This window comes from Taurulus bubalis, assembly GCF_910589615.1.
Source record: "Taurulus bubalis genome assembly, chromosome: 17".
NCBI lineage: Eukaryota > Metazoa > Chordata > Actinopteri > Perciformes > Cottidae > Taurulus > Taurulus bubalis.
In genome coordinates this window covers 7,569,048-7,593,535 of record NC_136605.1, presented here as the reverse complement: position 1 = coordinate 7,593,535, position 24,488 = coordinate 7,569,048, and the positions used below count along the sequence as shown (strand labels likewise).

General features: G+C 43.4%; 3 protein-coding genes across 3 annotated transcripts; 2 read left to right on the top strand and 1 right to left on the bottom strand.

The window, feature by feature from the left end:
- Positions 1-369: 369 nt before the first annotated feature.
- On the top strand, positions 370-3,144 carry bud31 (BUD31 homolog). The gene is made up of 4 exons (XM_079232745.1): positions 370-525; positions 1,732-1,854; positions 2,207-2,373; positions 2,523-3,144. Exons 1-4 carry the CDS (start codon positions 432-434, stop codon positions 2,571-2,573), a joined length of 435 nt encoding a protein of 144 aa, XP_079088871.1. The 5' UTR covers positions 370-431; the 3' UTR covers positions 2,574-3,144.
- Positions 3,145-6,277: 3,133 nt separating this feature from the next.
- smcr8a (Smith-Magenis syndrome chromosome region, candidate 8a) lies at positions 6,278-10,830 on the bottom strand (the record flags this gene model as incomplete). Its single annotated transcript, XM_079233266.1, has 3 exons — positions 6,278-6,737; positions 7,470-9,251; positions 10,229-10,830. 3 exons carry the CDS (start codon positions 10,828-10,830, stop codon positions 6,278-6,280), a joined length of 2,844 nt encoding a protein of 947 aa, XP_079089392.1.
- A 1,853-nt stretch (positions 10,831-12,683) lies between these two features.
- Positions 12,684-23,681, top strand: top3a (DNA topoisomerase III alpha; the record flags this gene model as incomplete). Its single annotated transcript, XM_079233386.1, has 19 exons — positions 12,684-12,911; positions 13,139-13,198; positions 13,305-13,378; positions 13,476-13,551; positions 13,815-13,923; positions 14,331-14,474; positions 14,634-14,804; positions 14,904-15,004; positions 16,335-16,409; positions 16,549-16,631; positions 16,934-17,144; positions 17,408-17,593; positions 17,773-17,902; positions 18,447-18,560; positions 18,671-18,836; positions 18,987-19,133; positions 20,036-20,158; positions 21,073-21,827; positions 22,630-23,681. 19 exons carry the CDS (start codon positions 12,684-12,686, stop codon positions 22,791-22,793), a joined length of 3,117 nt encoding a protein of 1,038 aa, XP_079089512.1. The 3' UTR covers positions 22,794-23,681.
- Positions 23,682-24,488: the final 807 nt, after the last annotated feature.

Below are 24,488 nucleotides of genomic sequence, written 5' to 3'. Positions count from 1 at the left end.
TACTGCTATAAACTAACTGACGTATATATTTCCATATAAGTTGCAGTCATTTGACTAAATGACGTGAATTATTAAATAAAATAACATAAACATGTTGTTTATATTTAGGCAATTCGCTAGAGTCCTAAAGTGATGCAATGTACCAGGAACGACGGAAAGACGTCTACATTGCTTTAATCTGTAAACTGACCCAAATAAATGTTAACATAAATGTAAATTGTGTGTTATGTTGAGAGAAGATAGAAGAAGGGATCGCACGTAGTTAAATAGAAAAATGTTTATTCGCCACAGTGACGTCATTCAAGCGACAAGAAGGTCAATTGGACCCCACGTGACGTGACGTGCAATTGTAGCGCCGAAAACGGGTTCGCAAAAAACAAAAACGCAAACACGGAGAGCTTTTGTTCTCTATTCGTATCAAACAGAGCAAAATGCCCAAAGTGAAGAGAAGTCGGAAGCCGCCCCCGGACGGCTGGGAGCTCATCGAGCCCACTCTGGACGAGCTGGACCAGAAGATGCGAGAAGGTGAGCGGCTAGAAGAAGGAGATCGACCCGATGCCATCAACACTTTGCCGTCGACCACAGCACTCAGTCCGTGCGGATGAAATGGTCACCTTCTTCACTGTGCCGATAGATTTAAACACAATAGACCCGTTTAGTCTTATTTTTCAGCCGGTTAATCCTTGGGTGGTGTCTGTGAAAAGGTTTTTGGCTGACATTTTGGAAATGGATAATCAACCCGATCGTCTGCTGAACGCCAGTTGGTTAACGCGACTGTAGGAAACTTAATCAACGAATCAAACGACCAATGCTAGTTGTAATTCAATCAAATGCAATTGTTTATCATTTCTGTAATTTCACCTTTTTTGTTTGGTGTTACACTTCGTGGCCATAAGATGTCGACGTGCCGTTTACTTCGGCTCTACCAGTTAGCTTTAATTAGGGGACCATTACTGTTACTGTTGTATGCAGTTGTACTTAAGACAAAAGTCTGCTTGCAACAGATTGGCTGGGGGAAATGTCCCTAAACACAAAGCCTGGTAAATACAGATAGAAACCTGCAGAGAGTGCTGACCTCTACCTCATCCAACATATTTAGGAAAGTAGTCTTAATAGTCAGGGTTCCTACAGTCATGGAAAACCTGGAAAAGTCATGGAATTTTTAAATGGTTATTTCCAGGCCTGGAAAAGTCCTTGAAAAAATAAATTCCCCAAAAGTTTTGGAAAAGTCATGGAAATGTGTTATATTCATGTGTTCATGACGTTCATTTACGCTGAGTTTGAAAAAATTAATATGCTTTTAAAATAAAGATGCTCAAAATATAAGCAGGCATACATACAGGCATCTATATAAATGTTTATTCTTTTAATCAAACTAATGTCTCATTTATTTGTGTCATTTAAGGTTTACCGGATGCTTTGGAATTGTCATTGTTAGTTTAAGTTTAAAACTGCATTTTCTCACTTTTTCATGTATACAGCGAGATTTCACAAAATGTTTGGTCATGGAAATTTGGTTTAAAGTTATTTTAATCCATTGGTCAGAATGTGTATGAACCCTGAATAGTAGTGGAAGCTGTTTTTAGTAGAAGATTTATATTTGATATAGTGTGCAATACGTCGGATATCTTTGGCACTCCTAGCCCAGAGGTGCGTTTGGTTTACCCAAGCAGGTGCACATTTAGTTTCTGCTTCCCAAAGGTGACGATCCTGTTTTCCTCTGTTTTCCAGCTGAAACGGAGCCTCACGAGGGAAAGCGAAAGGTAGAGTCCCTTTGGCCAATTTTCAGACTGCATCATCAGCGGAGCCGATACATCTACGACCTCTTCTACAAAAGGAAAGCCATCAGCAGAGGTAGACTGAGTTTCCCTTCTACTTGTTGAACTATTTCAAGTCTAATGTTTCCCTTTTCCACTTCGTTTTTTTCTTCTTCCTCTTCTGTTTTTTCTTCCTCTTCAGTCTACTTCACCATTTTGATATAATCCCTCTAATTCATCATGACTTATTGATACCTGTTACGTGTGTTTGAATAACACTTTATCTGTTCATATTCTGTAATGACATGCCAAGATTTCAGCAAAGTATGTTTTTTTTTTGTTTTCAAATCTTTTTTCTTTGCACATGACCAAACATTTTAAACTCAATCATGTTTATACGCTGTGTACTAGATTCCAAACCAGTTGTCTTTCTGTGTGTCTCTTGACAGAGCTGTATGACTACTGTATAAAGGAAGGCTATGCCGACAAGAACCTGATTGCCAAGTGGAAGAAGCAGGGCTACGAGAACCTGTGCTGCCTGCGTTGCATCCAAACCCGAGACACCAACTTTGGAACCAACTGCATCTGCAGAGTCCCCAAGAGCAAGCTGGAAGTCGTAAGTCTGACATAATTTGATGGATTCTCACTGCAGTTGTCTGCTTTAATCAGTGAGAAAATTGACATGATGCCGTATGTTATGGTGTGTTCATTTCCTGTGTGTCCTTGTGGTCTAAATCTGATATCTTTTTTGTTTCCTCGCTGCAGGGAAGGATCATTGAATGCACCCACTGTGGATGCAGAGGATGTTCTGGCTAAGTGCCAACATCCCGTCTCTTATCCGTTGGGCATCGGGTCACCCAGACACCATCTGTGCACTCAAAACCCCAAAGCAACATTGTCTTTATTTCAGTCGGGGGGGTAGAAAAATCACAGATATCTTTTGCCATCATCCTCAGTTGCCCTTAAAGGGGTCAGTTTTTGAACACGGGAGCAAAGGAGAATACAAAGAGGGGCCATATTGTATGACTTACATTTGTTTTTCTACTTAACTAAAGCCCTCAACTCCAAAAGCTCAAAGTAGAAGGTTGAGGTCAGCTGTTTCTGGATAAGGCCTGTCATTCCAACTAGTCATACCCACTGTGAGGTCATTTTAAATTCAGTTTTTCATTTAACTTGAAGAGGGCTGGGAGAGAGGTGAGTTTAGTTTTGAAATGTCATTGTTTTAATCCTCAACATGTTGTCTTCAATGTTCTTGTAGTGTAATTTTAAATAAAACGATTCTGATTTACCTGAACTTACTTTTTGTATTTTATGATGTAGGTAAAGTGTGAGATCAAATTTAGACTCAAGTTTCATTGTTTTTGATCTCAACACGTAATTCATCTCATTGAATAAAGAAACATTGACTGTAGAGTTGGGTTGTTGGATACACTTTCTTGAAGTAGCATGAATCAAAAGGTTGCAGAGTATTGTCTAACCATGCATGAAATGAAGTCATATTTTTCATTATTAGTCTGATCTGTGGCTCAGGTCCTGTATAAAAGGTGAGAAATATTTGCCTTTGTCTTCATAAAATGATTTCAAAAAGCACAATTCCTTTGAACTTTAGGAAAGTAAATATCCCCACATTCCATTTCTCCTTTTCTGATAACATTTACTACTTAAGCTTAAACAATCTTAATGAGTTTCCATGTTTTGACTCTTCAAAGCAGATTCTTCATCGGTATGTAATGAATCATTAATGTTGCAATGACCACAGTAGCTACTCAAGATGAAGTATAAGGTTGCCATAGTGATGAATTTTCTAACATGGGAGTCTTAAGTGTTTTTTTTTCAACCTTGTATTACAAAAAGATGTAATACAGTGCTGTGCCATCAGTGTCTGATTTAATATAGAACATATACAATTCAATTGATGAACTTATTTTATTGAATATTTATTAAATAGCTATTTTTAAAAGATTTAATGGATGGTCATTTTAAATATAGAAAAAATAAACACTCACGTACCCCCTGGAGTGCCTTCACGTACCCCCATTTGAGAACCACTGCCCTAAAGGCATGTCTATAGTACTATCAGGTTGTTTACATTTTCATCATTAAAGGCTAAAGTGGGAACACACAGCTGCCCGCCCACTCGCCCTTTCCCTGCATGACAATATTATTGTAATATTGCAGCAAACATTGTATCATTAATGTACTGCTACTCTTTCCTTCAGTCCACCACCTGCCTTCTTCTGCTCCTGCGGTGCAATTAGTATTCACAGATGAGCATTAATTATTCACAACACCTCAAACGCTCGCACATCCGTCATCGCTAAAGCAAGTCACACAGATGGAGTGTTTACCGTGAAATGATGATGATCTAGTATCCCAAAGCCATATTCACTCCCGTGTTACCCAATCAATCCACGCAAAAATGAAATGGATTCAAATAATTTAATGGAATAAATGAATTTCATCAACATTTACATAAGAGCATCAAGACATTCACAACGTGCTTCTTTAAAATCACTGGCAACGACGACGTCTCACAGGGCCGATGTGAGCAGAACACTTCCTCCTGATGGATTACAAAAGGTGGGCATGATATGGCAACATAAGGACACCGAGTGACGACGTGTTAAGCACACTGTGGTATGGCTTATTCAGATTACATTCACCTTTTTGCATTAGAGAGACAAAATCTTTAAAAAAAAGTAACTACTTAGCAGTAAAATGTGTTATTCAAGCAGTAAAAAAAGAAAAGAGACATAACCTGTGGCATAAAATAAATAACTGAAATAATACATTATGTGACGTTGCTGTTAGTTAAAAGCGTATGCCATTTAAAAAAAAGTGTCTTGTTCGTAGCAGGAAGCCATGGTCCAACGTTTCACATTAAAACTCTGACCATGCAGTCACAAGTACAGATACCATTCCAAGTACAGAATTACAGCTCCATCACTGACGCCACAGAATTAGGAACAGTAACATCTCAAATACGCTTGTTCAGTGTCGTTCCACTGGCCCATGAGACAGAACTTTTTTTTTTTTTAACCTAACTGAGAAATTCGGGGGATTCTCCGCATGATGGTCATAATCCTCAACTTGTCCGAAATAAATAAATACATACAGTTGAGTTTTGTTCAAATAACACTTGCAGCCAGGGTTGTTCAGAAGAAAATAAATAATAGTTTACGGTCCTAATTCAAGCATCAAGCTTAGAGTTTTGCTTTTGATGGCACAGGAAATTATTTCCCCCAATAGTAACATCTTCACAAACACAACATCACTGTCTCAGCAACTTCTCCTCGAACTGTTCAGCATCTTCTCCGAGTCAGTTCACTCAAATACACAACAAAACAGAAATATTATCACTAAGGCGATTCACCCCGGCACAAGACAGTCTCATGCTGACACCACAACACCCTCAAACAACTTTAAGACAACAGTGAAGTTCAATACATTTAGGTTAAGTAGCTTTAAAATGTTCTGGACTGTGTGAGTAAAATCCATGAAAATGCTCGCCAGCACATTATAGTGACGCTGGCCCAACATGGGTGAGTATGTATCGCGGTGACGTTATTTCTGGACATGCAAATATCTCGCGGGGCCGACCGGATCTATAATTCACACAGCAAACACACTTCCTCATGCATCGAGACCTGAAAGCTGGGGATGTTTACTCCATGCTCTCAAAAGTCAAATCTTCTGAGCTACAATCAGACAACGTGACAGATTACTGCGGGAATGTGGGTTAAAATTTAATTCCCGAAAGAAATATTAAAAGAAAAAGGTTTGGCCTTTGGAAGTTATGTGGTATCTCTCAAAGAGAGAGAGAGCGAGAGAGAGAGAGGCATGTCACAAAACCAGCTGCAACAAGCCTGCGCTGAGCTAAGATGGTTTCACGGACAGATTCAGAGAGGCGTCTGTTCTCCACAGGCAGAACATGTCAGCATATGCCATCTGGTTGAAAAACATGTTTATACATAACCGAGATGATATAAGAGCGGAAAAACAGGCTCAGTGATTGGTAGGTGTTATCACAGAGCGATGATTTGACCTATTAGCGAGCTGGCTGAGGTCAGACCAGCACAGACAGCACACAGACAGCCATGTTGGATAGAGAGAGTGCGAGTGCGAGTGTGTGTGTGTGTGTGGTGAGGAGAGGGATGGAGACTGACCTTAAACAAGCGGCACACTCATCGGACAAGTAGAAGCGACCTTCGTCTGCTCCGTTATGTGTTTTTGTGAGTGTCAACGTGCTCTGGACCAAACACAGGCAAAGTGAACCGCTCAGTGACATTCACAACTCACTCGGACTCCTTTTTCCTACACAGAGGAAAGAGGAAGCCCGGAGAAGAAGACAGCAAGGCGGCGAGAGATTACACAGATAAAACAATAACCAGTGCAGAAGTTTGTCCGGAAACTAAAACGTTCGTGGACCTTTTAGGATCGCCTTTGGTCCATTAAAAACCATGTGTCAAAAATGACTTTTGCTAAAATGTGTGTGGGAATCCTCGCCCCCAAAACGATAATCAGATTTTGTATAAAACGCTGGTGATGTAGTTAAAACTAAAACAAGTTGCCGGTGCTCTGCCCCCGGTGGCCGGCTGGAGGTACTGCTCAGTGATGAGCTGGCTGAGGTAGAGCAGGATCTGGCTGTCCTCTTCTCCCAGCCCCAGCTGCTCCTGCAGGAAGCAGAGGCGTCGGCCCTCCACAACCTCGGGCCCCTCCGTGGAGCTGACCGGCAGGTGGAGGTGGTGGGTGAAGGTAAACAGGAAGGCCTTGGCCGCCAGGTGACAGAGCGTGCTCTGCAAGTGAAGGAAGTAGGTGGAGCCGCGGCGGATGTAGGTGCGGTGGTCGGCTATTTTGGCAAGGAGTTGACCCCGATACGACGGACAGCGCAAGGTCTTCTGGTCGGCATCCAGGATGGAGATGTAGCGACTGTATCGGGAGAGCGAGTACAGCATGCTGGAACCCACAGGGGACGCCACTCTGTGGGACAGACGGGCACAAGCCGGCATTTGTTGCTTAGTAAAGGCCGCTTATACACACAGATACATTTAATCATTACATTTGTATATTATCCTCCATCTTTGAATTTAAATGAATATTTCTTCAATGAAGATTAGCATGCTTAGCACAATGAGGTTTACATATTTGAAGTCACCCATGTGCCAGCTGAACCTAAATTAACAGCAATTGGTTGGTGTCTAGAATTCTGCACAGCAATTTCAATTAAAATGCTTGGCTTTGACTGTTTGTGTAGTAATTGTACAACAACTAAATAGATAATATAAATACACAGATGTATCTGCATTTATTTAAATATAAACAACATAAACATGATTTTTAATTACTGTGTTAATGCCGAGGCCTCCTCTCTAAATGTAAAATATTGCAATTCCCAATTCTGTTGTAGGAAAGAAGAGTAGAAATGGAAACGAAGTTCAAGGACAGATGCGAGGCTGGAGGTTTACTAGTTGAATAGTTGGTTGTGTGAGTCATCGAGGACTGAGTCAGACCAGATGAGAAGCAGTAGAATAAAGTGTCATGCAAACTACAAGCAGCAATAAACCATCATTTTCAAACTTCACTATGATGGAGACTCTCTAAGATCTGTGAGCATCACGCTCAATGTTTTTTTTAATGAATGTTACCAACAACATCTGTCATCTTTATTTCTATTAAGTGAAAAAAAAATATATAAATGCAAATTGGAAATACCTTTGCAATCCAACGAGTTTCCACCTCTGCAGGTCAGTAAGGGTGAAGGGGCAGGACAGCCAGGCTTGAACCCTCTCTCCACACTTCCCGGGACCAGGCACGAAGAGGGCCAGAGCAGCAACCAGTCGGCGGACCATCCCCTCATCTGCCCCGAGCACCACCAGGGTTCTGCCGCTCAGCAGACACCACAGCGCTTGCACGGCGAAGGGGTACTGTCGGACAAACTTCAAGGCTCCCTGTCCAGCCTTCTTCCTCTGACGCAGGGTCACCATGCCCCCGTAGCCCAGAGGGGAAGCAGCCCGATCAGACCCTGTAGAAGCACTCATAGTACAGTCAAACCCATCTCCCGCTGAGGTTCGGAAATCTGCATCTCCAAGGATCCCCACAGGCAGCTCCAGCCCAGCCGCAGGGCTCTGTGAGGATGGGGAACCCACGGTGTAGTCGTCCTGGAGATGAAGCAGGGCCTGCGGCTCCTGGTTGACCACCAGTGTTTGACCGGGCTGTCGGTGAGAGCTTTGGCCAGGACCAGACACCGCCTCTGGGGCAGAGGCCTCATACAGGAAACCCTCTTGGGCCATACAGCACGCTGTGTCCAAAGGAACCAGCAAGTCAGACGGCATCTCACAAGCCCCATCAGTTACTCCATCACTCTCATCGTCTCTGCTGGCCTCCAGCTCAGACACCACCTCCAGCAAGGACACAGGTGTCCCGTCTCCCTCATCCTCCCCAGCGGTGGTCTCTATCTCTTCACTGCTGCTCTCCCTCTCCAGGTCAGTGTTGTGGTCCGGGTCAGGGGTCAAGTCAGAATCAGGATCAGGAGTTTCTGACTTCATACAAGCCAGATTCTGTTGCCTCTCTGCGAGACCGGTCCCGCTCTTATCGCTGCTAAAGCTTCCTTTGGTCTCCTCCGAGCTGCCCTGGGTCTCCAGAGTCTGGTCTGAGGGGGAGGACTCCAGGTGGCTCTCCACAAGCCCCAGCCCACTCTCCCGAGTGTGGCTGGTCACACAGGCTGGGTCGAGAGGGTCTGGAGGCTCCAGAGCATCAAGCTCTAGAGGTGCTGGTCCGAGCACGATGGGAGGTGGACTTAATAGTGTAAAGTTGTCTACAGCATGGTTCACAGCACAGAATGGTCTTAGTGTTCCCCCTTCATCCTCATCATTATCATCTCCGGCATCCTCCTCAAACAGGAAGTTGGTCACTCTCTGCTTCCTGCGCAGCGCCCTGTCCAGGCGGCGCGTGTGCAGGTAACACAGGTCGCCCCGGAAACTCCTCTCCGTGTCCTTCAGGAGCTCCACGGTGGCCTCGTAGAAAGTCTTTTCACACAGCTCCAGCAGGGTCTTCAGGCGCTTGTCGAAGCACTTTGCCGACTTAGCTTTGATCAGCTGTGGCGTGTAGGACGGCCTGCGCTTCAGGCCCTCGTCTTCCTCCTCGTCCGCTTCTCCTCCACCTCCCTCATCGTCAACCCGACCCTGCCCTTCCTCTCTCTTCCCCTGTTTGTCAGTGTAACTGAAGGGGTTGGCGAGCTTGGCGTATCTGTCGAACAGCTGCTCGCACTCACTCAAGCACTCGTTGATGCACTTCTGGCAGGTGACAGCGTGAGGATCTCTGCGTGGGCGGTGATGGTAGGAGCAGATCTGTCTCAGCAGGTCTCTGTGTTCGTAGATGCTCTTTTCCACATTCGCGAGCTCGTTGGCCTTCTCCACGGCGTGAGCGGAGTACATGCACTGAGGCCCCGCCTCTCTCTGCAGGCCCTCCTCCCGCTGCAGCACGGAGTGAGTGTACCTGAGGGGAACAAAACACAGGCACAGGGGCCCGATCACATTTATGGTTTTAAGTGAAATGTCTCCGATGAATTCTAACATCTTTCTCCATCAACAGATTGAAGTAATCAATACTTTGGTTTAGTTTAGCACCACAAACCCACAATACTAATGACATTCCCATCAGCCTCAGCAGTGTTTTGCACCCATTAGTGAATGTTGGCATGCAGACACGCAACCAGGAAGGTGAACATGGAACATCATTATCAGCAGGTTATCATTGCCATCGTGAAAAAGACGGAGAGCTAGACGGGACCCATAGAACTACACCGTGTCAAAATCTTATTTTAAAGCTTTATCAGAATTCAATCCTTTTCTTGATCTCAACCTTTTTTATTTGAACATGTTCTCCCCCTATATGAAAAGTGTTAAAACGTGGTTTTAACACTTGTCATATAGGGGGAGAACATGTTTTTAATTGACTAGTTTATATTGTTTTGCAAATTAATTTGTACATGTACTCAGGTTTAAGGACCAAAAGTAGTTGAATTATGGATAATCTTGTTTGTAAACCAGCAAATAAAGTAAAAAACATCAGATGGAAGGACAGACTAGTTTATAGTGCTCACATGATGCATATAAAGCTGAAGAAACTGCGTTTAATCAAATTACCACTCAAGCTAACTGACACAGAGACCTTTGAGTCTGGTGGTTTTATTCCAGTCTCGGAGCCCGGGTTGGTCTCCGGGTGTCTGAGCACAGAACCAAACTGCTGTGTAGTCTTCTGTGAGTGACTCTACTTGATGGGAATTTGGAGGCAACGAGGTACATGGACAATAAACAGAGAGCCGTAGGTGACCTACCAGGGACCCCAAACTAATTATTTCCACCCTGCAATTACAATTTCTCAAAGATTATTCTGTTCGCCCTGGACCTAAACGACTATACAATAGACGTGAGAGGACATCAGATCTGTTTTAGCAGTTAAAAAGTGCTTACTCCAGGTCTCTGAGCTTCCTCTGGAGCTCCTTGGCAAACGCTCTCCTGTTCCCAGCCTTCAGACACTCGGATGCCTGCGAGAAGCGGAGCGACAGCTCCCGAAACTGCAGCATGATTTTCCTCTCGTCCGCCGACACGTAGGCCATGCAGAAGGGTCGCACAAAGCCCCTCGCCTCCAGGTCGTAAAGGGTCAGGTGATGGACGTAGGCGAACGCCCCTTCCTTGGAGTCGCCCAGCACCACCCTCGAGTCCTCCACAAAACTGAGCCTAGGGTAGCCACTGCCAGGTGGATGTCCCACAAAAGAGGCCTGGTAGTCCACTGACATGATGCGCAGGGAGAAGTAGTTGAGATCGAAGGTGCCGCAGACTTTGGGCTCATCGGGGATGGTGAGGAGAGGCTGAGGGCCCACCTGCTCAGAGAACTCGGAGATGAGGATGAAGTCTTTGGTGAACTTGGCATAGGAGGTCTTTGCCCAGGGGTTTGAGTCAGCCAGCGGATGGAGAGGGAAAGAGAACTCCTCAGGGAGAGCCCAGGGGTCCGGAGTCGTCTGCCCATACTCGTCCTCTTTAGTGAACGCCACCACGTCAGGTGAGCCTATCATAGTGGTGTTGACGAGCAAGGCATGAGAAACACAACACACGGTGCAGCACGACTAACCAGCTGTCGGAGCACAGTGGTGGAGGGCAACCACATGAAGTGCAGTCAGATCGACCATCCTGCTGCACATTTGTTTGGGAGGTTAAAACAAAAGATGGAGATGCTCAGGGTCCAGAGATACACACACACACACACACACACACACACACACACACACACACACACACACACACACACACACACACACACACAAATCAAGCTGATTATGTCATTAAAATAATAATAAAAAGGGGTCCCAGAGCAGAGTGGGCCCAAAATTCAGCTCCACACCTGCAGAACAGAGTCCCTCGAACAAGAGCCTTGATATTTGTGAGATTAACTAAAAGTAGACACCTCGACAGAAACACAAATCAGTGTCTCTGTTAACAAAAGCAATTATCTTGCGTCGATCAGGAGGTCGGTGCAGGCACCAGACCGATCATTGAATGCTGAGAGATAATTACAAGCAGCATCATTGAAGCGCCTCCGTCCTGCTCTCTGCTGTCTTCGCGTCTCGTCTCCGGCGCGTTGCTGTGTTCAGGACGTTGGTGCGACAGAGACACCGCTAACAGACAGAAGCGCTACATGTAATTCCCACAGTCAGAGACAGGCGCCATGTTTACCCAGCTGGTTGTAGTCTTGTCAGGTGACCAATCCACCGCCCCGTCTGGGGAAATTCCACCCGAAAATAGAAATGTAACATTTCTATCTTTGACACTTTCACATATGAAGTGCTTGCGATTGTCAAAATGAAATATCAATACAGTGACTAATTGTCAATCTTCCAGTTTGGGAGCACATTTTTTGCATGTTTTAGAAAAAGCCTCAGCGAGGAATTTTGGAGTACTGAGGTCATTTCAAACATCTCAAAATGTTTGGTTATTTTGATTTTTGACATAATGCATATATTGGTAGCTGTTTGGTTGTGCTTTCTGTACATTTTACTTATATGGAGTCTTTGCATATGTCCTGGAATTCCTTTAGAAATCAAAACCTGTTTATATACTCAACAACATCTATCTCAATATATATTTCCCCAACTTAGTAGTAAATTACTTCATGCAAAATTACTCGGAAATGGACCTGTAAAATGAAACATGAAACGTGTTATGTCCTAACACGAGGACAATTTTCCAAACTCTGTCCATGCTGCCAGGAATAATATTGTGTAATACTGAATTGTTTACTTATTTATTTGACAAGAAAATAGTCAAATTTCAATGTAGGCCTATCTGATCTAATTACAATGTCTAACATGGTAAACAAAAATGTGTAACACACACGGACCATTTGTTTTAAGACATACTTTCAGTGAAAAATGCAAGTTCTGATTTAGGGTGTATTTTAATTTTCTGTTTAACGTTGATATAACGTAGCACTCATATTTACACTATAAGTGTTATTATAAACGATGTATTTTTAATAAATATACGCTATGCATGGAATTTAAATGCAAGTATTGTGCTATTATTAATATGAACCTGTTTTAGTCGGTGATTCAACGATTTTACGACAGTATTACGACCTAGATTTACGGCAGTATTTGACAGGCGACTCGAGCGCGGAATTTGTAAACAGAACTAAAGGTCGGCGTTTCTCCTCATGTTTTTTAATGAGCTTTTTTTTTTTATTTGGCTTCGAGGAAATTGTTTTTATACTTTTTTTCTTTATCAAAGTGAAGGGAGTGACGTTTGTCAACCGGTGACTACTTTTGTGTTCTTTAAAGTTGTGCTACACCATGGCTTTAGCTAGCTGCGTTAGCTAACATGCTAGCAGGCTGTCTGGAGGACCAGCTTCCTCATGTGAGAGTGGCCAGGTATGCTCGTGCTCCTTTTAGGGAGAGCTCTGCTTCGATCCGGATTGCAGCCGCTCGGGCTCCAGCGGAGAGGCTTCTGTGCGGCGCAGAGTGACCGGTGTCCGGGCACACCGCAGCCGACAGACATGATCCGGAGCCGGGCTCAGATCAAGCGCGTCCTCTGCGTGGCCGAGAAGAACGACGCGTCCAAAAGCATCGCAGCCATCATGTCCAGCGGCACGTCCAGGAGGGTCAGTCATGTCAACAGATCATGCTGTTATTAGTCAGCATAGCGCTGAGACAAGTCCTTTATAGACAGAGAAGATTAATCAACTGTATATGTTATTATTGATACAAACTCTTCCAGTTTAACCAAATCGCCCCAAATCAGGGCATATTATTATGATACATATATATTTTTCTCTTTCTCTTTGGTTTCTCCTTCTTCTCCTCCTTCTCGTCTTCTTTCCCATTCCAGAGAGAGGGGATGTCAAAGTTTAATAAAATCTATGAGTTTGAATATCATCTCTTTGGTCAGGTGAGTGAATACAGTGAAATAATAAGAGATGCTCACATGCAGATGTTTGTCTGTTCTTTTTTTTTTTTTTTTTTTTTACATATTTCTGTTTTCTTTCCCTCTCCAGAATGTGACGGTAACAATGACTTCAGTATCGGGACATTTACTGGGTTTGGAGTTTAAAGCACAGTTCCAGAAATGGCAAGTTGAAACTGGATTTTTAAATTGTTTTTATGGTATATTCAGAATCCCACAGTATCATAACAACTGATTATATTTGTACTGTTTCTCTCCACAGGCACAGTTGCAATCCTGTGCTGTTGTTTGATGCTGAGGTAGAGAAGTACTGTCCAGATAACATGAAACAAATCAAGGTATGTCCTCCAAGGAGTCACAAAGATATATATATATATATATATATATATATATATATATATATCTATAAAACCAGGATGTACCATTTTGTTGAGCTAGTCGGCAGCAGTCGATGTACTTTCATTTCCTTTTCCTCTCTCTGCTGTAGCAGGCTACCATTATTATTGAGAGGAAATAATGATGAATATGGATACTAGAAATAGACTTTACACATTCTTCTTTCCTTTATCTTTCTTTTATCCCTTTTTTTCTCTGTCTCTAGCGAACACTGGAGAAAGAGGTGAGGCAGTGCCAGGCCTTAGTCATCTGGACTGATTGTGACAGAGAGGGAGAAAACATTGGCTTTGAAGTCATAGATGTCTGCAAAGCAGGTATGTTAGTAACATGTGTTGTTTTTGTTGTTGTGTGGCCGCAACTGACAGTGCATCTCTAAACTCCTTTTTAAAGTAATAATTCAACAGTTGGGAAATACGCTTACTGCTGGGAGTTAGATTAGAAGATTGATTTTTTATTGTTTATTATTGATTCGCTATGTTTGTGCGGTCAATTTTAAAGTTGGTGCCAGAATACGGTTAGCTTAGCACAAAGACCGAAAGCAGGGAAAACAACTCGCCTGGTGCAGCCCAAAAACAACAAAATCTAAACGCGCCATAATTCACTTGCTTAATCTGTCCAAAAAACGAAAAGTTAAAACGACATGTTTTGTGTATGTTTGTCCACAAATTGATTCTGATAATATAGTGTGTGTGTGTGTGTTTGTTTTTTGTTTACTTTATAGTGAAGCCCAATTTACAAGTATTTCGGGCCAAGTTTTCTGAGATCACCCCCAACTCTATTCGTAGAGCTTGTGAGACCCTAATGGAGCCAGATGCTAAAATCAGCGATGCTGTCGATGTCCGTCAGGAGCTGGACCTGCGAATAGGTACGGTAGCACTCCTAAACTAATAGTAATGCATAGTGACATACTAATGCAGGTGAAAAAGATTGTTTTTCATTGGGGATTCTTTCATCATCATTCCTTGTACATTGCCCTTTCATATTAATGTGATCCCATCCTCTGTCCTCTGCTCATCTTCTTCAGGCGCGTCCTTCACTCGATTCCAGACGCTTCGCCTGCAGAAGATCTTTCCACAGTCTCTGGCCAATCAGCTGATCTCATATGGCAGCTGTCAGTTTCCCACTCTGGGATTTGTGGTGGAGCGTTTTAAAGCCATCCAGGCTTTCATACCTGAGACTTTCTACAAGATTAAAGGTACAAACTGTGCTAAGACACACATATGGGTAGCATTCAAGTCTTTAACTGATACTAACTCTTCATCCCATCTGTTGTTTATGTTTGTCTTTGGCTCAGTGCTGCACAAGGTGGAAGAGGACACTGTCGAGTTCAGTTGGAAAAGAAACCGTCTCTTCAACCACACAGCCTGTCTGGTGCTCTACCAGATCTGCATGGAGGTAAGTTTGCGTGTGTATGTTTTATGTCATGTTATAGATTTTGTTATGCTTTTGTTATTCTATCTACTTTGTTACAAGTTTGTTTTTGTGAATGGAAGGTTGAAGGTCTTATGCATACTTCGTGTTTTTGTATTGGTCTCATTTCTTTTCTGGTGTCTGAAAATGCTAATTGGTGAGATGATTTGAATTGCCATGAGGCTTAAACTTAGTTACTGCCAGCTGCCCTTCCCGAAACCACAACACAAACAAACTGTACGAAACCAAATGGAAACTACCACGCTGTAAAAACACAACATTATTAAAGATGTAAAGACCAAAGAAGTAAGAGAACTGTTAACTTCAGGGTTCTTACGGTCATGGAAAACCTGGAAAAGTCATGGAATTTTAAAAAGGTTATTTCTAGTCCTTGAAAAAAATAAAATCCCAAAAGTTTTGGAAAAGTCCTGGAAATTTGTTATGTTCATGTCGTTCATTTACGCTGAGTTTGAAATAATTAATATGCTTTTAAAAGAAAGACGCTCAAAATATAAGCAGGCATACATACAGGCATCTATATAAATGTTTATTATTTTAATCAAACTATTGTCTCTCATTCATTTGTGTCATTTAAGGTTTACTGTATGCGTTGAAATTCTCATTGTTAGTTTAAATACTACATTTTCTCACTTTTTCATGTTTACACTGAGATTTCACAAAATGTTTGGTCATGAAAATGTGGTTTAAAGTCATGGAAATCCATTAGTCAAAATATGTATGAACCCTGTAACTTCTTCAATTTGTACCACAGAATTTAGGATGCCACTTTGAGTGACAAAATATTTGATGCCCAATAATACGTTTGTACATGTTGCACTGTCTGAAAAGCTCTAAAACAGAAAAAAAATGTTTTTAGAATAAAATGTGTAACCCCAAATACACCATTAAGAAAATCAAAGGGACGTCTGCCTCATCAGGTTGGAACATTACTTAATCTTTTCCCAATATCATCAGATCTTTTTACGTAGTACGAGCTATTATGATATGACAGTAAAGTATGATAGTATCATTAATTGTTATTTTACTGTGATGAAGTCTGATACCTCAGCTACACTCATTATCACCCACACAGAGCCAACTATGTGTGTGTGTGTGTGCGTGTGTGTGTGTGTGTGTGTGTGTGCATGTGTTTCTACTCTTTGGTGTAAATTCATCCCCACATGTGTAACCTCCTACTGCAGCTGGAGGACGCAGCAGTACATTTAAATGTGTGTTGTCAATCTGTCTAAATGAAATGGGCTAAAAGCCACATGTAGGAAGGTACACACCAGAATATCCTTTCACTCATTTCCAGGATCCCATAGCAACAGTCACCTCAGTAACCAGCAAACCCAAGAGCAAGTGGAGACCGCTGCCTTTGGACACGGTGGTAAGAATATATAGCTGAGCAGCCACACACACACACACACAGTCACACAGCATCTCAAAGGACACCTGTTTATGGTATAATGTGTTCGCAGTTTTTTTTGTCCCACCCTGAACAATCCTTTACCTTTTGAGACCCTCAGGAAATGGAGAAACTTGCGTCTCGGAAACTAAAAATAAGCGCCAAAGAGACCATGAAAATTGCAGAGAAACTCTATACCCAGGGGTGAGTGCATGTTGGGTAATGTACATTCAGACTGCAAATTATTGCTTCGGTTTGACCATATGCTCAATTTCATTATCAGTTTATCATCCCACAATAGCTTATGATATTTCCTTTGAACGTGTTTCAGTCAGATAGCTGGCTGACGCCACCTTAACAGACGCTTTGTGGTGTCAGTGAAATGGTCAATTGCCTTTTTTGTTTACCTGGTTGTGCCTATTTTTGTACATGGAAAGACACCAGTTCCCTTTTAGCTTGTCTGTGTGAAGATGAATTGTGACGATATGTTTGTTTCTTCTTCTCAGGTATATCAGCTACCCTCGTACAGAGACGAACATTTTCCCCACAAACTTGGCTCTCGGTCCCCTGGTGGAGCAGCAGATTCAAAACCCGGTCTGGGGGACGTTTGCCCAGCGCGTGATTGAGCAGCCTGGGGGTCCCAACCCACGCCAGGGAAAAAAAACTGACCAAGCCCACCCCCCCATACACCCCACCAAGCACTCCAGCACACTGCAGGTACGTCTGCAAAAACTGGAGCTCATTTTGTGCAAATAAACCTTCTTTTGTTTTACCCCCTCTTAATTTGAGTTTTTGTTACTAAAATATCCCCGTTTAAATTTTTGAACAAAGTAAAAGATCATACCAAAATACACCCGCAGGTCGTTCTGCGCACAAACAGTCCATGTCAAATGTTTCCTTTTTTTTTACTTTCTCGACATTACAATGGAAACAATATTTTAAAAGGTTTCACAGATTACTTCTGTTTCTTCTGCGTCCAGGGCAATGAAGGACGTTTGTATGAGTTCATTGTCCGGCACTTCCTGGCCTGTGTATCCCAGGATGCTTTGGGGCATGAGACTGTGGTGGACATTGACATCGCCCATGAGAACTTCTCCACCTCGGGACTCATGATCATTGCAAGGAACTACTTGGACGTTTACCCGTATGACAGGTGGAGCGCTAAGGTATGGTGTACTTATGGTGTGTGTTTTTGTGATGACAGACTATGAACTTAATTCTCAAATCCTTAATTAATTGGCGGCTTAATCTAAAGGCTTCTTAATGATCTTAAAGGTTGTGTGTGGTTCCAGTGGCCTGCTGCTTGTGTGTAATACAGCCAGTAAACCTGCTTTGTGTTTGTTAGGTGATTCCAGTGTATGAGCAAGGCTCTCAGTTCCAGCCCTCTGCGGTCGAGATGTTGGACGGACAGACGAGTCCTCCGCAGCTGCTCACTGAAGCCGACCTCATCTCCCTGATGGAGAAGCACGGCATCGGTAAGGTGTGAACAACACAGGCATGAGACAGATCGTTTTTGAACGTATGTGTTTTCAACCACACGCAGGTAATTGATGGATCCCACAAACCGTCTTATCAATAAACTCGTATACTCTTAGTCAGATTTACATGAAGCTAGGTACCAAATTATATTTCACAGTAGACATAGATTTTGAAATATAGTAAATGTTACTAAAACTTCTCAATTATATATTCTGGGAAATTTAACTGAAAATTTCTGTATATCATTTCTGTACTGTTTTGGGCTCATTTAGTGAATTCAATACCTGACAAATCAATGGATTTGATCACACTGATGCAACAAGTAGAATAAAGCTCCTGCTCGTAGATTAGCAACATTTTCTGCTCCAGTCTAATGCAACCAGACGTATTAAAGAAAACATAAAGTCATCATTCCTTTGTACACTACCCTTTTCAGTTCAAGCAAACCTGGCAACAACTTAGGGACTCTTTTGTCCAGTCAACATAGACTTGTTCTTTGTTTAGTCTCACACTGTCCTGTGTGAACTGTGTATATTACAGGCACCGATGCAACCCATGCAGATCACATCGAGACCATCAAGAGTCGCATGTATGTGGGCTTGACCGCTGATCAGAGGTTTCTGCCTGGAGAGCTCGGCATGGGACTGGTGGAGGGTATGTTCACACACACACACACACACTTCATACCACTATACACAATGTGCCTTAATACATATATGGCCTCCCTTACACCTTTGCCCATCACTTAATGTGTGTGTGTTTAGGTTACAACTCCATGGGATATGAGATGTCCAAACCAAACCTGCGTGCTGAATTGGAGGCTGACCTCAAGCTGGTATCGGAGGGCAGGAAGGACAAACGGAGCGTGCTGCAGCACCACATCCAGAAATACAAGACCGTCTTCATCGAGTCCGTCAGGAAGGCGAAAAAGTGAGTCACAATTTAGCGGGAAGTAAATTTGTGTAGTTCTGAACCCAAATGAGCAGAACCGTGTCCTGTTTTAAAATGACGGATCAGTTGCGCTCTTGCTGGAGTCGCTGCAGGCTGCAGGTAAACGGTCCTTTTCTGTTGTTGCCTCAGGTTAGACGAAGCCCTGTCGCCCTATCTGGGTGCAGCTCAGGAGATCGCTGAAGCAGAGCAGCAGGACATGGAGATGCCGCTGCCGGTAAGGAAGTGCCCTCACTGCGCCCGGGATATGGTGCTGAAGAAGAAGAGGGAGGGAAACAGGTGAGGTTCAAGTTTGAGCGTTGATTGCAGTGGTGGCTGGTGGCAATTATTTTTGGTAGGGCCATCTAATCAATTTCTGCCAACATCCCCGTATGGTTCAATGCAAAAAATGGTATCATGCATTACTACTTTGCAGTTCAATATTTAACATTTATTCCAACACTTTGACATAATAAGGACATCTTATTCATACAATACAGTACATTAATATATATGCATATATATATATATATATATCATGTTGCATACACCTCCGAAAGATAGTCCTGCACTTGACTAATGATTTCAAATGTATTGATAAATCCCCAAAACCAACGTAAGAGCTGTGTACAAAGGCACAAAAACGATAATTATGTTTGCTTACTCCTCGTTTGCATTAATAGCACACACACACACACACACAGAGCCAACACTCACGCTCATTTCCTTAAAACATACAGTTAATACAATGTTAACTAACCATGTCCCTCTTCAGCAGAGTGCTAATACCGTTACTGTTTCTAATTTGTATAAAAAATTGACCATATTTTCTGTAGCTTTTGACATTCACTCTGCGCACATTGCGACTTCCTTTTTAACTTCGCGAGCCGCCTTCAAAATAAAAGCATCTCATCTTAAAACAGGAAACCAGATACGTGTAGCTTAACGCAGGCAAAACACATGCAACAAAAACAACAACATTGATTGACAAACAGTTTCTAAAGCCAGAACACAAATTGGGTTACTTACATATCCTATAATAACCGACAGCATGCCGTCAAACAGCTCGTGGCCGGCCGCCGCTGGTTGATTGTCAGATAACCTTTTTTGTAAACCAATCTAACGACAGTAAAGTATGCTTTAGAAAAATTGGCGTGAACAAGATTACAGAAGGCTCTCTAACGGCGTCTGTCCTCCTGCAGTACGTTCCTCTCCTGCACGGGCTACCCAGCCTGCAAGACGGCCGTGTGGTTCCCCGACACGGTGCTGGAGGTGAGCAGAGACGACAGCATCTGTCCCACCTGTCAGCCGCACCCGGTTCACATGTAAGTATTCATTCATTTTTACCGCTGTTTACTTAACATCAAACACAGGAAACCATTTAATCTGAAAGTAAAGTTTATTTTATGTAGCACCTTTTCATAGAGCGAGATCACAAAGTACACCACGAGAAATTAGACTATAAAAACAGTAAAAGAAAGTACCCGGTTTCCGTATTTACCTTGAACACACAGCTTCCATTTCTTAGATTAATGACAAGTGTGTGTGTGTAGGCGCCGCTTCCTGTGCAAACACAACAACAAACAGCAGATGAGGCTCTCCGTGGCTTCAGCAATGCAAGAAACTTGTCAAAATTCTCGTTTACACAAGTGGGCGTTAACCTCTTGAGCACGTGCCTTGGCTCAGCACAAATATAGGGCACCCTCACGAGCATCGAGCCAAAGTGCTCCACGCCAGCATCTGTTTCCATAGCAACCAATCTGGTACAGAGCTCAAAGTTGAACTACAGCCTTTTACTCAAAGAAAATATAACGTTTTTTTTTAATCAGATTTCTCCCAGCAGTTTCAGCGTGTTGTATAACTGTTAACAGCAGATGTGTGCAATAATAAACTCTTTCCTCCCTCGGCTTCGTCACCGGTCGCTACAGCAACCCGCTGCATTATTAAAACTTTTGTTGAGCGCGCACACATTTTGAAAGGCAGGCTCCTTCAACTGCTTTTTGAATTAACTGCGTTGACTTGGTACACAAACAGTGTTACCTTGGGGCTCTGTGTGTGTGTATGAGTAATGATGTATAACTTTTTTTCACAATTAATTAAATATTCACTTCACAGTTGGAACAAAAACTGCAGTCAGTGAGGACTGAACTTATATTTGAAAAGGCTTGGTCTTTCATCACACTGTGGCAATACTGAGGTTCTTTAACACTTTGTTTCCTGTGTGTCCGACACTCTTCAGGTTAAAGTTAAAGTTCCGCAGGGGCAGCCTCCCTCCCATGATGGATTTAGAATTTGTTGGCTGCATCGGTGGATGTGATGAGACGCTCAGAGAGGTGCTGGACCTGAAGTACCTACGGGCAGGGGGAGGAGCTGGGATGGGTGGGGGAGGAGCTGGGATGGGTGGAGGGGGAGGGGGAGGGGGAGGAGGGGGAGGAGGAGGAGACTATTATCCTCGTCCACCAGCTCCAAGGCCCCCCAGACCCCACAGATCAAATCCTCGTCCTTCCCTTCCCCCAGTCCCCTCCTGGACCCCGCAGCCGCCACCTCCAGCAGGGGGCGGTGCTGTCAGTGCAGACGACAACAGCGATGCCATTGTGTGTAACTGTGGTCAGGATGCACTCCTCCTAACCGTGCGCAAAGATGGTCCCAACCAAGGTCGGCAGTTCTACAAGTGCAACGCTGGCAGCTGCAACTTCTTTCTGTGGGCGGATCAGCCCAGTCAGCAGGAGGAGCCGCAGAGTCGAGGTCCCCCGCTGCAAGCCCCTCCGAGGATCTCTGGTGGGTTCAGGAACCCCCCCGGAGGAGGCAGAGGGCAGGAAGGGGGTGCAGGAGGACATGCGGGACAGACGATGTGTAACTGTAATGAGGCGGCGGTGACGCGCACGGTGCAGAAGGACGGTCCCAACAAGGGCCGGACGTTCCACACTTGTGGGAAACCAAGAGACCAGCAGTGTGGCTTCTTCCTGTGGGCTGATGAGAACGAACCTCCACCAGGCAAGACACACACACACACACACACACACTAATACTAATTAACAATGCTAGCAGGGGAGCGTAAGAATGGAAGTGACAGTTCACCACTTTGGTCCAGACTAAAACATCTTTATTAGAAAGTGATCTATTGCCATGAAGTTTGGAACAGACATTCATTCGTCCCTCAAGATTAATTGAAATGGATTGCTATCGGACAATATTTAGTACTAAAAATAGATAACTGAATCACCTTCGTTGCATTAAGGAATATAGTCGCAGCACAAAACTGTCACAGAGTTTCAGTTCTTTTATTATCAGCTGTACTGTTTAAAAAGGGACTTTTAGAAAATCCATCTTCAAATGTTTCTTTGATTTCGCTCTGTGGTGCTCTTCAAATCATTACATTTTCTCTTTCTCCAAGTCAAATTTAAGGGAAGGACACCCATGACTATGCTGACATGTACGATACATTACAGACATTTGCGGTGCTTTCCGTTTGATTACTCTCAGTTAAATCTCTGACTGCAATAATTTGGCTGTCAGATAATTGACACCGTGATCCTGGACTCAGCTAATGCTTTCTGTGTGCTCGTCAACACTGTTTATTCAAAACATCTCAATGCAGAGAGAGAGAGAGAGAGAGAGACCCTCCTCACCTACGTCTTTATTTATTGATAAGAAAATCTGTCACGACTCACAAACACTTCCACTGAGACCTTGAGGCGTCCACTTACCCGGCTGACTCGGTGCTGCGAGTCCCAGTGTGCACAGAATCATACTCTACCCACCTCATGTTGTGTTTGATCTCTGTTCCCCGTCTCAGGTGTGTTTGGTGGTGGATTTAATGATGGTGGCGACGCAAGGAAGAAGAGTAGGAAGGTCATGGGAGATTCCACCGCGAACAAACCTCCAGCTGCGAGGAAACCGCGTACCTGCGGCATCTGCCACATGCCGGGACACACCCGAGTCACCTGCCCCCAGCGGTGACCGCCGGCTTAAGAGGTCTGTGACCTCATAGTGTGGAGTCAGATATCATTTTTCAAATATGCAGCAACTCGGATTGTAAGAAGCTCTTCACACGGGGTGGACCTCTTCTTTTGGGATATGAGAATATAAACAATACCCTGTATGCTGCCTGCAAAGTTACATGTTGATAACCAAGAGGACAACAGCTTTGAGCACAAGACTAAAGTCATGCAATGACTCCAGCTCCAACTCAATCAGAAATGGTTTTACCCAGTCGCATTTGTTCAACACAATGACAACTCTGTTATAAAAAAAGGGGGGGGGGGGATGTCCGAGACATTTTGTGTTTCAGGTCCTTTCTCTCTGTTTTTAACCAGCTCTAATTTCTCAGTTCTCCTTAGATCTGCAGTGTGCTTGTGTAAGAAGAATGGCTCTTTTCTGTTCCCTGGGAGGAAAGCTGGGGTCCAGTTAACTTTTAGTTACAACATTTTAGGAAATGCACGTCGATGCTCTCTTGCCAAGATGAGACGAGATGAGAAGATTGATACCACTCTTGTGTCTGTACAGTTGATATGACGCTACAGCCAGCAGTTAGCTTAGCATTAAGACTGAAGCGCCACAGGAGGGTTCATTATATAAATATTATTATATTATTATTATATAATATAGAGACTATTACAATTTCCCCCCAAAATATTGAACTTCATAGTGCAGTTTCCGTGAACAGATGCACTCTGAAGTCTTTTGCCTCCAGAGGAAAAGAGGACTACGTTGAGGAGCAGAACTAGTTTGAACACTTGTAACCTGGTCGTGATCAAGTGGTCCTGAATCTACTGAATCATTGTGTTTATCTGTATTCACAAACCGTGACTGAAATGGTTTAAAAATGGTTATTCTGCCTCAGGAGCACTGCAGTCTGTAATGAATAAATGTTTATTTTAAAGAAAACATATTTGCACAGAGTTTCTTAATAATTACTAGCAGTGACAGCATGTGTGTTTTTCGCCTTGAGTGTGTGTGTGTGTGTGTGTGTGTGTGTGTGTGTGTGTGTGTGTGTGTGTGTGTGTGTGTGTGCGCGCGCGTGCGCGCGCATGTGCGTCATTGCAAAATGTGACACAATGAGACGCCAACTGCAGCAGGAACTTCCACAGGAGAGGGTTTGAGTGCTTAGGTGTTTGTATTTCTGTGTGTCTGTGGACAGACTTTGTCACCACGCCTCCACCGTCCAAGGTGCAGTCACAAAACCTTGCAGGAGTTTGAGAGGTTCGAAGATGGGTGTGGTCCAAGCAAGGGAGTAGTAGGATGCTACTTTCCACCCCTGGTGGAATTTGGCGTCACGGCTGGTGTGATTCCATCCATTGACTGTATAAAATGTGGACGTAGTCTCCGTGGCGTCTGCCATGTGTTTCTGAAGAGCCGCTGTGGAGCTCAAAGTGTGCTCACGTTTGTCACTAAGTATCCTAAACAGTAGGCAGGGTTTTTACAGTTAATGTTCTTCAAGGCGCTCTTTGGAACAAACATTCTTGTGAAAATAATGAGTGCACAATAATATTGTCAGTACCAAGGATTTCTATTTAGTTATTGATGAATGCTAATAAACATACATGTACAGTAACCTGGTTATTTATATCTTTAGTCATGACTGAGATTGATGTTCTGCCGATCATATTTCCTGTCCTGACCAGTTGTAGCAGAACTTGCATTATGTAACTTTAC

Coding starts and splice junctions, on each gene's coding strand:
- bud31 (XM_079232745.1), top strand. CDS start 432: ATGCCCAAAGTGAAGAGAAGTCGGAAGCCGCCCCCGGACGGCTGGGAG. Junction 526..1,731: donor GGACCAGAAGATGCGAGAAG/GTGAGCGGCTAG, acceptor TCTGTTTTCCAG/CTGAAACGGAGCCTCACGAG. Junction 1,855..2,206: donor AAGGAAAGCCATCAGCAGAG/GTAGACTGAGTT, acceptor GTCTCTTGACAG/AGCTGTATGACTACTGTATA.